Consider the following 15,235-nt stretch of genomic DNA (forward strand, 5'->3'; position numbering starts at 1 on the left):
GTCCCGGAAGCAAGCCAATAGGCCAGGCTGAGGCTGCCCATTCATAGTTTAGTTCATAACATGATAACAGTAATGACTCAAACATAATCTCACGAAATGTTGGACAAACTTACTCTGTTTCATTAACTAGTACAGCAGCCATTACAAAATTTTAACCAAAGTTGTATTAGCAATAACAACCCTCATCAAGTATGGAGAATTGAAGACTATACATAGTGGGAAGACCCATGCACTGCATTGCATATGCCTTTTTCAGAATGGAGACTATACAAAAACCTACTTATAACCTGCAGGTCTATGAGTCTATCTATATGAGTCTATCTAGTTTGTAACTTTAGTCATGATCGGGCAGATGATGAGGTGGTGATACTTTACGATAAAAAGATTCCTCAGAGTGATTGTTTTAGGTACCTAGGTTCAATCATAAGTAAAAGAGGTGATTTAGAGGATGAGGTTTCCCAAAGAATTAAAATAGGGTGGATGAAGTGGAGAGGTGCGTCCGGGGTCTTATGTGATCGGCGTATTCCCTTAAAGCTTAAAGGAAAATTTTATTGGACCGTTGTTCGACTAGCTATGATGTACGGTGCAGAGTGTTGGGCTGTTAAAAAGAATCATATATATAAACTCAGTGTAGCAGAAATGAGGATGCTAAGATGGATGAGTGGCAAAACTATGATGGATAAGATAAGAAACGATCATATTAGAGTTGGTCTGGGAGTTGCTCCCATAAGTGATAAGGTTAGAGAAGGTCGTTTGAGGTGGCACGGCCACGTTCAACGGAGACCTATAAATGCTCCTGTTCGGAGAAGTGATATAATCCATATCGAAGGAATTAGAAGAGCTAGGGGTAGACCTAAGATAACCTTAGGAGAAGTGGTGAGAAAGGATATGTATAGCTTAGGCCTTGTATCTAGCATGGCCTCGAACAGAACCGATTGGAGGGCAAGAATCCATGTAGCCGACCCCATTTAGTTGGGACAAGGCTTATTGTTATTGTTATTGTTATTATATTCATACAAACAAGACAAAGAGAAAACATTGTTCAACCCTGAACACTAACTTCAAGTTCAATTGTATTAAATTCTTAGATACACCTTATTCATCCAAAAAAGTTTTTCCTTGGACACTAAGGCAGGAACAATTGAGATGCTTCATCAACGCAAAAACAGCTAAACCAAATTCCATTCCACCAAACCAAAAGAAATGAATAAGCATAACATGCAACTGGAAAGACGCACCTCAGGTTCAGCGATTCTTGGACCACTTTTCACCAAGTTATCATCTGATGTACCTTTTGCAGGCTCCTCTGCATGGTTTTGAGTGTCATTTGCTTTGGATGATCCAGCTTGTCCAGAACCTGAAGGCATATTTTCTAACCCATTTACTAATGAACCACCTTTTGATTTAACCTGTCCTGAATCGTGTTTCACAAATGAATTACTTTCTGCTCGTTCAAGCCTCCCATCTACAGGTTTCCGCAGCATCTGCTCCTTCATAATATTTCCGGTGTCTGGAAGCTGGGTTGCAGTGTTATTCCTTGTCCCAACTGCCTCAGCTTGAGATATATTAAGAGTAGAACTATTGGAGCCAGCTACTAAGTTACCAGCTGCAGATTTTGTAGCAGGTAATGTTGCTGGTTTCAAATCAACATGGCCCATACTAAATTCCTCCTCAGAAACCCATGAACTCTGAAAATTTTGAAGGGATGTACAGTTGATTTGTAAAACTGTTGCCACTATGCAGAAATTTTTAACTTTAAAGTTTCATAAATGATGAGAGAGAGAGAGAGAGAGAAAGAAAGAAAGAAGAAGCTATCTTCTTCTTCCTTGATTACCTTACGGGCAGCCAACGCTGCAGCAACACCTGCAGCCAGTACCTTGAGATCTTCTCTCTCGTCCCCTTTAATTTTGACCACCTGGATCAATAAGGAAAAGAAATTAAACAACTGCTCATATGCTCATTAAATGAATGCGTAGGGCATCCTTATTTGGATGCACCTACTAAGAAATTAGTCCCTATATCAACAGGTTGCAATCTCTAGACCTCCTTTTGTCCCAGTTTTCACAGGATAATAAACTCATGGAAATTGGAGGGGGGGAAAAAAGCATGCAGCAAGTAATTACACAGTCATCCCTTACCCGCTTCTCAAGATTAATTCCGCTTTTTCTAGTAACTGGAAAAACGCCCGAAATTTTTGTCAACATTATAAGAGCATTACGAATCTCCATGTACTCAGTGGATTCCAAGCACTGAATGAGCAAGCGCGTAATTCGTCCACTCCATTTCCAGTGAACCTTTCAAGAAGTTAAAAAAAAAAAAAAGCAGAATTTTATGCAGCAAGCTCTTAGTCATAATGAAATTAAATAGAATTTCAACTGACTGAATGCATCACAACAGCTACAGCATTACAATATTATCAATTTAAGTCAGACAGCCCCTTCTTTAGCCCTTGTACAGGACAACATTTAACTGGATTTCAAGGACTCGGCCATCCGTAGGAAAAAAAGTAGTACCAAAGAGACAGATAAAAGAAATAGAAACAGAACTCATGCAGCCAATAGGATATCAAAGGCCTGAATGACTGCATGAGGTTAGTTATATAAAACAAGAGCCTTTCATTCATTCAGCCTCTAAGTGAAGCAGGATCGAGTTGCAATTACCTAAATCCAGTAATTAACAAGGGCCTAAAACCAAATAGCTGAGACAACAATCACTTAAGAACTCAGAGCAACAGCTTCTCAGATTTCCTTTAATTTCCAATATCACTCAAGGTAGAAGGCTGTAGGGGATCAAGCCCAAATAACCATGTGGTAGGGACTCACTGGGGAGCAGCCACCTGTCACATTCATGCTAGGATTTTTCAGAAGAAATACCCTAGGTGTGGAAAGTAGTTGCTTAGGATTTATGCCCTGGTTACATTAGAGGGGGACTACCGAGGGCAAGAAGTGAGAGAGGAGTTAGCTAAGCTCACAGGTGAGAGGAAGACTCTCAGTTACGGGCACTTTGAATAGGTATTCAGGTTGGGGAAAGTCCTGTATTTCAGTTTTGGGTTAACATATTTTAGTATTGAACTATTAAGTAATCTCTTTACAGTCGTCTTCCAGCTCTGTTTTACCCTTCAGTTGAGGAGTACGAGAGTGTTGAAATTGCATGTGCTATTGAGTAAGAGGAGGAGCATCACTGCAGAGGTAGTAACGTATCAGTCAGGGTTGACCTAGCACATGGAGAAGGAAGAAAGAATAACCAGGAACTCAAGGATGAATTGCAAACTTACCTGCAATGGGGAAAGGCTATGGACATGGGTTCATCCTCACCCAGGATAACAGAGGAGTTGCTGGCAAGTTCAGTCCATCGTATGGGTACAAACCATCTGCTGGGGTGACACCAGAGGATTTAGGACAAGTCCGAGAAATGGATGGGTTAAGTGATTTTCTTTCTGGCTTCCGGAGATGCTAGTCTTCTCAGCAACAATTTGCATGGATGGGAGTAAGGGTTGAATGCTACTTCAACCTCTATGGGCTCGGTGACAATGACATGCTAAGGTGGCAACCATATGCCTTGACAGGGCGGTGTTAGGCTGGATGGAGTTCTAAGTTGCAAGAACTGATTACCTCTTGGGCTGGACCGAAGGAAGCAATAGTATGATGCTTGGTTTGCCCAACCAGAGACACCACAGGAAGCTTTGATCAATCTCCGACAGGAAGCAGGTGCAGCCAAGTAGACAGAGGCCTTCTAGTTACTCACGGCTGCCGCTGGAGCTAAGGACGAAAACTGGTTGAGAGGGACTTCTATGGCCTGTTTAAGAGAGGACCAGCGGGCTCAGGTCGATTATTTGGACTAACAACCCTGGGTCACAAGATGGAACTGGCCCAGTCAGTGGAAGCAAAGAACTGGGCCCTCAAAGACCCACAACTGTTCAACGCAGCCCGATAATCCAAGCAGTGGCCATTAAGTTTATAAATGTTATTGCAGTTAAAACCAGTGGACCAAAGCTCAGCCAGTATTTAGCCACTTCAGTGGAGCCATATTTGGCCTAGGTAGTTCAACCAAGCCTGCCCAGGTTCATGAGACCACACAACAACCAACCAGACGGCCTCTCCTTCATCTTCTCAAGCAGCAACGTCCACCACCAGAAGGAACAATCACTCAAAGATAATTAATGCCAGAAAAAATAGGCAAAGGTTAGTCTTCTCGCTGTGATGCACCCTATTCCATGACCCACCAATGCCCCTACAAGCAACTCAAGGTCCTGTTATTGCACAAGGAAGAAGAGGAGGATCTGGTAGTAGAGATGGCAAGCAGAAGCATGGAAGCGGCTACTCTAGGTGGAGACAAAGTTCACCTTGAGGGCAAGATGAAACTGAAGGGGGGAAGTATTGAGTAAGAAAATAATGTTAAAGGCGTAAACTGTAGGGGTAGAGGGGCTGCAGAGGAACAAACCTAAATAACCATGTGTGAGACAGGGACATGTGGCAGGGACTCATTGGGGAGTAGCCACCGGACACATTCATGCTGGGATTTTTCAGAGGGTATGGTCTAGGTGGAAGGTAGTTGGTTAGGATCTTTGTTTTGGTTATGTTAGAGGCAAGGGCTGGAATAACGGGCAAGAATTAATTGAGCTAAACTCTTTACAGTCATCTTCTAGCTCTGTTTTACCATTCAGTTCTGGCACGCGTGTGTGAGGTTCAACGAAATTGCAGGTGCTATCGACCAAGAGAGGAGCATCACTGCAGAGGCAGTAACTTATTAATCAGGATTCTTATCACCTCTCCATCGGCTCTAACATTTAGTCTAATAAGTGATGATATAAATCTGAAAACTGAAAAGAAGAACCGAAGCACTACCCAAGCTATCAATGATCATTTAACATTTACTAAAGCAGGAATTCATGATCAATAAAAATAAAAATAAAAAACAAAAGAAAAGTCCTTCTAATTACTATAATAATAGGACTTGGTTATATTCATTTTCTAATATTAAACCCCCTCATTTATTTCTTCTTCTTTTTTCTTTTTTTTTAAAGGTGCACTATAAAAGGAAACAACAATATATGACTTCAAACCAACAGAATGCTCCCAAGTCAAACTCTGGCCAAAGCAAAAGCAAGCCTAAGTGGGAGGCCAGAGTGGGAGGCCTTGGCAGCTACACCTAAGTGCACAGGTTTATCGTTCAATAAGTTAATGAGCCCACAGTTTTATTGTTTATTAGGTCAGTATTCAAATGACTACTAATAGAAAGTAAATACCTCAGAGAGCATACCAATTTTGTAAAATGGGAAGATCGGTGTTCAGATGTCTCAACCTTTGGTCGTGTAAGACAGGTTTATTGTCTACTAGAACATATTTAGTTGTTAATTCTGAGTCCAGTTACCATGTTTTGACTGTTCCCATTGTATTTTAAGCAGTCCAAATATTTCAAATAAAAGAAAGATGAAAAACGGGGAGGGGGAGGTTGGGGGGACTCAGGACAGTAAACTTTCATGCATCATGGTAGCAAAAAACTCACCTTAATAAACTGGCTAAATGTAACTCGCTGACTGTTTGGGTATCTATAATAGACAGCAAAGCCTGGCATATTTCCACACTCACGTTCATATATCGATTCATCACTCTGAGAATGAAAAAAGTATTCACCACCGTTAGGGATGGAAGCCCGGGCTAATTAGATGAAGCATGATCATCATCAAATTACCAACAGGAAAGAATGGAGAAATACAGTTGAATCAGATAAAAGGAGTACCTTCCAATGGTAAGCCATTTTAAGTGTCTCATACAGAAACCTCCCAAGTCTACCAGCTTCATATTCAGTGCAACAGCAGATCATAGGTTGTAAGGTCTTACAAATGAGAACATCAATATGATTAACTGTGTTAAAAAATGGAGTTCCAAGAGAATGCAGGGTATGTACAAACTCAGCACAGTAAACCGCATCTGGCATGCTAAAAATACAGCGCGGGAAAATACATCGTTGAAGAAACTCCATATTAATTTTTAAAGTATCTGGGCATGAGCTCAGCCATTTATCCTTTTCACGTGCAAGCCTCCGACGAACAGATGCAACATTTTCCTCATGCTTTTGCAGTTCAGCAGTCAAGCGATCTAGGGATTCCTGGATTCTTTCCTTGTCTTTCTTCCGTTTAATGATAGCTGAATTTGAATTATCAGAAAGCTCTTCGAGGGCTTTGAGAGCAGCTTGCTGCTTAGCTATCTCAGACTCATAACGGTTCCTCGGAACATGGAGATCGTAGAGCGTGAGGCCCCAAAATGTAGCATAGAGATCAGGGGAGAGGCTGTTCCATGCTTTTGAAGGTAAAATTGTTCTAACTGCTTGAAGAAGATCAGACCACCTGTATAATAAAAGATTTGGCCTACCATAATAAGAAACATATATGAGCAAAAAAGTCCCAAATTGTACAAGTACAAACCCAATGATATAGGCATAGTCCGAATACTGGCAAAATATCGCCCAAACTGGGTGAAATTTTGCTGTGTCGCTACCTAGCAACACAAAACAGGGGTTGAAAATGAAAAGTCTCAAAATTAGTGAAATTTCGGCCAAAATTTCTTCGAAAATTCCAAGGGGTTGTACCCAAGGAAGAAAATTCGACCGAAACAGGAGTTTCGACCTTGCAACTAGCCGAAATTTCGATCGAAACTAGACACTTTTTTTGAAAATTGGAACTTCAATTTCGGGCCTCATATGGACTCAAAATGATTTGGATTCTTGGATACTACCTATTTCAAGCATAATAAACACAATGGAACTAGTATTTTGTAAAAATAAAAAAAAAAACCATTGAAAATTTATCATTCAAGTATACTAACAAATGATTGGTTCCGACCAGTGCAAATTGTATTGCATACATGCATAGAATCAACAACATACATGAATTGTTTGGTAGAATGGTTACATATACAACAAGTCAACAAAATAAAATGACCGACTAGATCAAGTGATGGTGACTCAAATATATAAAGCTGATACATACTCAAATATATTAAGTTGAAGCCTATGTATCATATATACATAAAATAAAAATACATAATTTTAGAAAATAATTATTAAAATAAAAAAATGAAAAAAATGGTAGCAAATAATAAAAAAATAAGTTTAACAAAACACAATCATAGATCATAGTCCTAGGCTAAACATATATTAATTTCAAGGCAATACAAGATCATTTAAGGCATGAACAAAACAAAAATAAAAAAGGGGAAGTTTGGAACTGTTGAGTGTGGCTCATGCTTCACATTCTATTGTTGCTGGAGTTTCCTTTGTAGCTGTTGTGGCTTATGAGGTGTTTGGAGGCAAAAAATGAGCAAAAGTGGTGTTTGAAGGCAAAGGAGTAGTGAAAATGGGATAGAAATCAACAAAAACTAAGGAAAAACAAGTTGGAATGCTGAAATGTCGAAATTTTGGTCGAAATGGTTGAAATCTCCGAAATTTCGGTCGAAATTTGACACTTTTCCGAAATAATTGGAAATTGGAATTTCGTTTCGTTTTTTAAAAATGTAGACATTTTGACCGAAATTTCGACAATTTCGGTCGAATTTTCTTCTATGGTTGTACCAAAAAGGGATTATGGCTATTGATATGGATATGGTGGAGCATATGACGGTTCATTTTCTGATTGGAGTAATATGTCTGCATGAGTATGGAGATGGATTAAGTGCAACATTTGTGAATCCATCTTTGGATATCCATTAGGATCAACACAACTAGTTATGCCAATGACTGATTATATGGATAACTTTATCCATGCTGTCATGGCATGCTTATGTCTACTCCTCCATGACCCAAGAGATGGATCCAATGCAACACATACTTGTATATTGAACTCTACTGTTGTATGTGGCATAGCATTTTAATGAAAATCTTAGTGTTGTCTTGCATAATATTCATATTTATATTGATTAAAATTCATGTTCTAGACCTCCAATTTTGCTCGCATACAGCCGGGCATGTGCCGATCAAGAACACCACTTTAGGTCAGGTTTTAGGCAAAAATTACACTCTCAACATGTTTATTGGCCTCAAATTAGGCTAGACACCAAAAGCCAGCTCGAAATGACACCACCTGAAACTAAGGGGAGAAATTCCACCGAAACATTCCCAAATTTTGGTGAAATTTTGGGGTTTCCGTGGTTTTCGGCGGCAAAATTTCGTACCTTGGATATAGGAGAATATGTCCATCCATCTTTCAAGGAATAACGAATACACCAACAATAAAAACCGGATAATTAACAGAGTAGAGACTTACGTGGTAGCCTTCTGAGAACCAAGATCAAGGACTAGATTAGCAGATGAGATCAATGATTCAGAATCCAGGTCTGTAATTGAAGTGCTCGACTCTTCAACATCGTCAGAAGGCCAACAAATATCAGAACCACTTGAAGACTTGAAAAGCCTCATCACAGGACGATATATTAGAAAAGCGACCTGAAGAAGTAAAATATTGATATCAATGTTGTTTACAGGTACTAATGTACTATTCAGCATTCCTTGGCATGTATTGAAATATTAGTGCAACACACATGGATGTAACTCAGACCATCCACGAGAAATTTGGCCTAGAATATTACCAACACCCAGGCTGACCTTATTCAAAATTCATGAATTGATAACACCATCTGAACCAAATTGTAGCCCTACTTACTAAGAAATGTGTCAGAGATAAAACTCACTGCTATCATTCATATTCAGATGAAACTTGACAGATATGTATGCAGTAGATGAAATTAAAATCTTCACTCAGATCACCAACCCTTTTTTTCCAATGGCCAAATGATCCAAGTGATGGAATTTCTGACATGGACAAAGGCAAAACCATTCTCCAGATGGAATTCATTCATACAAATGTTACAAACTACCAACCCCAAATTATGAAAATTTCCAAGTGAAATCACTCTCATATTACAATTCTGAACACGAGAAAATCCATCCCAAATCAAAATGTAATTGCATTATCTGACAATATGTAAGTATGTAACAACAACAAATTTTATATTCAATAATAAAAAAAAAAAAATAAAAAATAAAAATAAACGAACATTGCAGGCTTTTGAGATGGCAGAACAAAAATCATAGGTAATCACCATACCTCTGGCTCAAGATGGTATTTGTGAACAAGATCATCGAGAGATGGGATCAGCTGAGCATAGTTTATAGCTGGTGTTATCGCACTATAAAGGAACTCCACATATTGAAGAAGGGTTCCGTGGCATCTATCAAACTGTTCACTGACCATCTTAATGTATGGTGCATCAGCATTGATGATCACCCTGAAGTGCATTTAACCATTACAGATAATTACTTCCGTAGGTAAACTACTGATGCAGCAACCAACAAAACACACTGACACACACAAAAGAGGGAGGCAAAAAAGTTAAGAGACAGAGAGAAACACAGAGAAAATGTCCAACTCACACAGAGGGATGTTGAGCTATGAGCAAAAGGAGAGGAATGGCCAACTTAGGTTCTTCCTTTGGGAGCAATGCGTCTTTCAACCTATTAGTCGATTTAACCAGTGCCTGCAAGATCTCTTAAAGTATAAGAAAAACTCTCCACTTGGCTACCAGATAGTATACTCAGAAACCCTTGTGATCATATATCTCAGGTGTTGTACAGAGGATGCAACTTAATAAAGGCCTTGAGATCAAATTTCAATCCAAAAAAATGGCAACTCTACAGAAAAATACAGATCAGTTAATATTGCCATAAAAGAAAAAAATACTCTTGCACCTAGCCTCCCACATTAGTTAGAACATCAGTCTTCTTAGGATAATTACAGGCAACAGGGTTTGGATAATGGATATCAGTTCACTGAGTTCCATAATTCTAGGCTCCTAGCTAAGAACAGCCATGCAAGAAAGGCTACACCTGACTGAAAGTTAAAGCACCTTCATTCATAAAGTCATCAAGATTATGCCCAAACACCCCCCCAAAGATAGAAGTATGGCAAGTAACCAGCAAGCACCTTGTTATTCCTCGTTATCCCAAAGGACGTAGCTTGATATCGTAGCGTCTCACTCCCTGCCATTGCATCAAGCTGCTCCTCTGTCATGTTTTCGGTGTACTGGACATTTGCCATTTGTTGTATAAGTTCCTGTATCACTCATGCAGCTTAGAATGCATAAATATTTACTCTTCCATAATGAGTCAATGACATATCAAATCGGAAGAACTTAACACGCAAAATACCTGCAAGAGCACAAGCTCAATCCCCTGACCCTTTTTCAATTGATTCACAAGGTACTGGAATAGTCCCCTCAGTTCCATCGAGGGATACTTCTTACATCTATGACATAAATAACGGCTTCAGTGGTTAATTTCCAGATGCAAATGCAGCTAGGTCAAATGGACCATCATAATCTATATATTTCTATTGATTAGTACTAGACTATGTTAAACTTTTTCACAAAATAGAAGGTTCACAACCACCTGTAATAGGTATCAAACTATTATGGTGTGTTATTCAATAAGATCCACAAAACCAATTTAATAAGTCTCAGGAAGTTGGTATTGGCACAAAGCTGAGCCATATCATAGATATGTTCTTTGGCAAACAATAATTAAGCCGCAAGAACCACAGGTCCCTAGGTGGTATTGACTGATGGTATGACCACAATGAGGGTGCTTAGGCTAAAACTATAAATAAAATGAGACGAGACTGAAACTGAAACTACAATGAGATAAATGTGAAACTGAAAACTAACAGTCTTATGACAGGATGACCTGTATTTTGAAAAATAGAATGTTCACTATATTGTAGTCATGTATGTTAAGTTTTTAACTGAGCTGTACATTCACTGGGCTAATTGTGGCTCATTACTCCATAGCATGAACAGATGATCTAAGACAAGAAAAGAGCAAGGACATTGTAATACATGACCAAGCTTAAGGATATCAAGTTCCTTTTATTTTGACTTGTTAAGCTTAGACGTGTTATGTATTTTGACTTGTTGTGATACGGATTCTACATTATCTTTTTGAGGTTTTCACCTCCTGATGTTCAAGTTCGATAGTTCAGTTTACTTGAAGGATTTACTCTATTTTGGGGACCTGACTGTAACAGCCACTTGTACATGAAAATGTAGTTGCCACCAGATTCTTGTAGATGTTTAGATTCCTATCATGCTTGTTTCCACTCTAATAATGGATTTTGACCTTGGAAAATAGAGGTTAAAGCAATAGATTAACTATCAGGTCTACCAATAGGGGTTTAGGTGTCGGCGGCCCCACCTGGTGTTCGTAATCAGGAGGTGATATATATTCCCATCAAACCTTATTGGCGTAAGCAAATGCTGTGAAAGACTCAGAATTACTTTGAATGAAATAAATCTTCTGATATCTATCAAATAAGTATTTTACCACACTATTGGTTTTTTGACAATTTTTGTCATATAATTCACGGAATTTTATAATTTTGAGAAAAAAAACACCAAGAATTAGTTGAAATTCTCACCTATATCATAAAAAATCCAGTTTTTGTTGTTGACCTAGGGGGTGACTTTTTATCCTTTTAGAATTTTTTATTTTTTTTTAGTATTGTTCGATTTAAATAGAAGGGTATTTTCACCATATTAACGTAGACTGGAATAAAAATATAAAAACATTTATTTTGAAATATTTTGCATTAACTAGGTCTAGAACCTGATTTCCTACCAAATAAACCAGTCAAAGAGCCTCAAATAAGACAGCATCCACCTAGGACCCTGTTAATCCACCTGTACACCTAAGTGATGCCTTGGCGAGGCCTTGAGAACTGTCATTCACATCTTTGTCAGTCACAAAGTGGCGTGTACATTGTTCTACAGTGAAGCATAGCGGTAGATATCAATTCAGGTGTAGAGTATTTTAATGCTTTGGTAGCCTCTCACTTTTACAACCATAATCTCCTTTTTGCTCACAACCTTATCACCCAGTTGATTTTTATATTTTGGATATCATATTATATTTTTTTTATCGTGACATTAATTAGCAAAATCTGCTAGCTATTCTTTGAAATTTAGATCCGCAGTTGATATTAGATAAGATCCAAAGCTCAACTTTAGAACTGGAATAATTATCCTTGCTAAACCCAAAGATTCTCTAGCCATCAGATCTGGATCACTTACAACCCATCAATCGGCTCATTACTCACAGGCCAGTTACAAGAAGTCAATCTGACAGATCCAGCATATCACACACATAAAATTGAAGAATTTGAAAATGAACCAAGCATTCATAATACTGGAAATCTAAAAATGGAACCTTGTTACCAACTAGATTGCCATTAGGAATCAAAATGTAATTCCAAATGACTGAATAATGCAAAATTAAGCACACCCTGAGGAATAGATAATGACAACAGTAGCAAATAAGGAGAAAAAACAACTGGCCAGCAATGATTTGGATAATTACTGAACATGATTTTAAAAAATTACTGTAAGTAAGATAATTCACGTACAAGTGGCCCCAAAAGGAAGCCAACGATTGAAGCCAATCTGATACATTAAGGCCATCGTCTTTTAGCTTCTCACGTCCCACTTGTGCCAAGCGCTCAATCACGACATACTCCAAAACATCATATTCAAGCTGCAACAATGATTCAATGGGTCACAAGACCAAAAACAACAACGACAAGCCCTGTCAGAACTAATTGGGATCTGCTAAATTGATAAGACCAACAAAACTATGCCAATAATGGCATTAATGATGTCAACAAGAATAATTTTGAACTCTTATCTACATACAACAATAGTCAGTAAATGCTGGGGCAAAAAGAAGTACTGCAGGATATGTTCAGCTTTCATTGTTTTATTAGATGAGGCAGCAGAAAAAAGTTTTAAGGTGGATGTGAACACAAACATGACAAATAAATGAAATTAATAATAAATGATGCGCGCCCATGTTTCAATTGTCCCAGACAGCGGAGAAACAAATACAGAAGTAATTCTAAGTTACTAGACATGAAATTTTGAGCTACACAAACAATAACAATAAAGCATTTTCCAGCTACTAGCCTATCACAGCTTTGTTACCTAACTAGGTTGACAAGTGGAATGGAGACAAATGATCTGGCTTCATCCTCCAACAGTGAGTGCTAAGGGTTGAAATCCGGCCAAGATAGTGGAGAGGACCTAGATGCAACACAACACCAAGATGTCATTTTCATCACCTAACTAGGTTGACAAATGGCATGGACAGTGACAAGGTTCCAAAGCCAACCAATCCAGATTATCATCTCATCACAGTTGTTACAGAATCTAGGCAACTCAATGTGTTGGAGGCAAACAGCACGAGAGGCAAACCAACCTAGGTGGTCAAAGCAGCAGGATGGCTAGGTGATACGTGACAAATATGATCCTAAGTTTTGTTTCAAATCAGTCACAACCTTGATTCCCATATTTAACACTATTTGCCCCATAAGCTGTTTAATACGCTTTTTTACTAGCACCTTTGTGGCTTTTAATAAAGCCTGAATGTAGTCAAGCCACAATCAAGAATAACTACATAACTACAGTTATATAAACCATAGCATGAGATTTCACAGCTGCAACTTCAATTTCTTAATTACACATTCAGTGTATTCGCCAGGTACTAACTTTAAGGTGCTAGTAATGACACCGTAATTGGAAAATACTCTAGGGTGGATGGGAAAAGGGAGGGAATATCCTAGGGTTAACAAAATTGGTGTGGGTAGGAATTTGAGATACCCAAAAGAGTGTGGGATGGAAAAGGGTATAGTCGAATAATTTGATGAGACCAAGGGATACCTAGACTTACCCTGGATGGGCCAGGGAAGCCTGCGGTAAGGAGAAACGGGGGTAGGGAACCTTGTGGTTATGGGTGTGGGTTCATTCGCATTTCTTCTTTCTCCTTTCTTCCTTTTTTCTTTCTTTCCTTTCCTTTTTCTTCTTTTTTCTTTACTTTTCTTTCTTCTTCTTTCTTTTCTTTTCTTTCTTCTTCATTTCTTTGCTTTCTTTCTTTTTATTTTTTTAACTTTTCTGTTCATGTTTCGCCACAAGAACCAGAAAAAGAAAAAACTAAAAAAAGGGGGATGATGTGAACATAGAGTCCCCCCAGCAGAACCTAAGTGGGCCCCACTAGATGGCTCCAAGAAGCCACCTTGAGCTGGCTGAACCCCCTAGTAGAGGTATTTAGGGCATTTTCAGCTCTCTTTTATTGCTGGAATTATTTTCAGATTTGTTTCTAGAGTTTAATTTGGGTTTAATTTGAGTTGTATTTAAATGGGTTAAGTTGTGGATAAGATAAGACTCTTGTACAAAGAGGGTTCATATCTTTGAGGAAGGTTCTTAACTTTTAGGAGTTTTCTTTTTATTAGAGTTTGTTTTGAGTTAGTTATTGACTCGTTGGTTATCTGAAACTCTAGCATATGTGCCATTAGAGTTTTAATTAAAGAGAATTCAGGCATGTGCTTATAAGAGTTTGAGATAAGTTTTAAGTTTTATTTTCAGCATGTCTTTTCTAGATTTCAATTCAAGAGTCCAAATTATGTGGTGGAATCCTTGCCTGTTAAGGAATCCCACTTAGTGTTAAGTCTTTTAGTAGGCTATAAATAAGAGCCTATTCTTTCTTTGTAACTTAAGTCTGATTTGTTGAATTAAATCAGACTTAAGTCTGATTGTTGATTTGTAACTTAAGTCTGATTGTTGAATTAAGTCTGATTCCAACTAGGGTTTCCACAAAATTAGGACCCTCAAATAACTACAATTTGACTCAACTAAACAAGGAAAAGAAAATAAATTTAGAATCCTCAAAAGACAAGGAATCTAATTAGACCAAGGACACCCCAAGGAGGGGGCATGGAAAGTGACAAAATACCTCTAGGCGGCCCGCCGTTGCTGCCGCATGCTCAAGGGGGCTGTTTCAGCTCAATTCGTGGGCTTTCTTGGGCCTTCTTCTGGTGGTTCTTTGTTTGGGGTTGGGGGGAAGAGGGGGGGCTGAGGATGGGGATGGGGGCGGGGCGGGGCTGGTTACATCTCTATTCCAATAACTTCCATGTATCAAGAACCTAGCTCATCCATTCATACAGCCCATTGCTCAAGAATCTCCAAAACTATCCAACCACGAAAACTATGCACTTACACATCCCAAAAAAAAATTCCAAAATCTTATAATCCTAAACACTCACTTTTTGAGTTAAGATCCTGGATAGTTTGCCTAGTTGAACCTTTTAAATTTAGGGCTGCATCAAGCGGTATCAAAGCCAAAATTTCCTATTTATAATGTT

At 38.6% G+C, this 15,235-nt stretch overlaps 1 protein-coding gene across 1 annotated transcript in view; it reads right to left on the bottom strand.

Moving 5' to 3' along the window:
- The window catches only part of THO2, a 95,004-nt gene that overhangs the window by 23,951 nt on the left and 55,818 nt on the right, over positions 1-15,235 (bottom strand). Inside the window, exons 19-29 of the mRNA XM_089161829.1 lie at positions 12,449-12,576; positions 10,201-10,297; positions 9,977-10,105; positions 9,427-9,530; positions 9,101-9,281; positions 8,261-8,439; positions 5,740-6,346; positions 5,506-5,610; positions 2,139-2,294; positions 1,835-1,915; positions 1,239-1,688 (exon numbers count right to left, since the gene is read on the bottom strand). Coding sequence (XP_089017955.1) covers positions 1,239-1,688; positions 1,835-1,915; positions 2,139-2,294; positions 5,506-5,610; positions 5,740-6,346; positions 8,261-8,439; positions 9,101-9,281; positions 9,427-9,530; positions 9,977-10,105; positions 10,201-10,297; positions 12,449-12,576 — 2,217 coding nt within the window. The remainder of the gene's footprint in view (positions 1-1,238; positions 1,689-1,834; positions 1,916-2,138; positions 2,295-5,505; positions 5,611-5,739; positions 6,347-8,260; positions 8,440-9,100; positions 9,282-9,426; positions 9,531-9,976; positions 10,106-10,200; positions 10,298-12,448; positions 12,577-15,235) is intronic.

Source organism: Hakea prostrata, chromosome 7, assembly GCF_041222555.1.
Source record: "Hakea prostrata isolate BN-2017 chromosome 7, UWA_Hpros_2, whole genome shotgun sequence".
NCBI lineage: Eukaryota > Viridiplantae > Streptophyta > Magnoliopsida > Proteales > Proteaceae > Hakea > Hakea prostrata.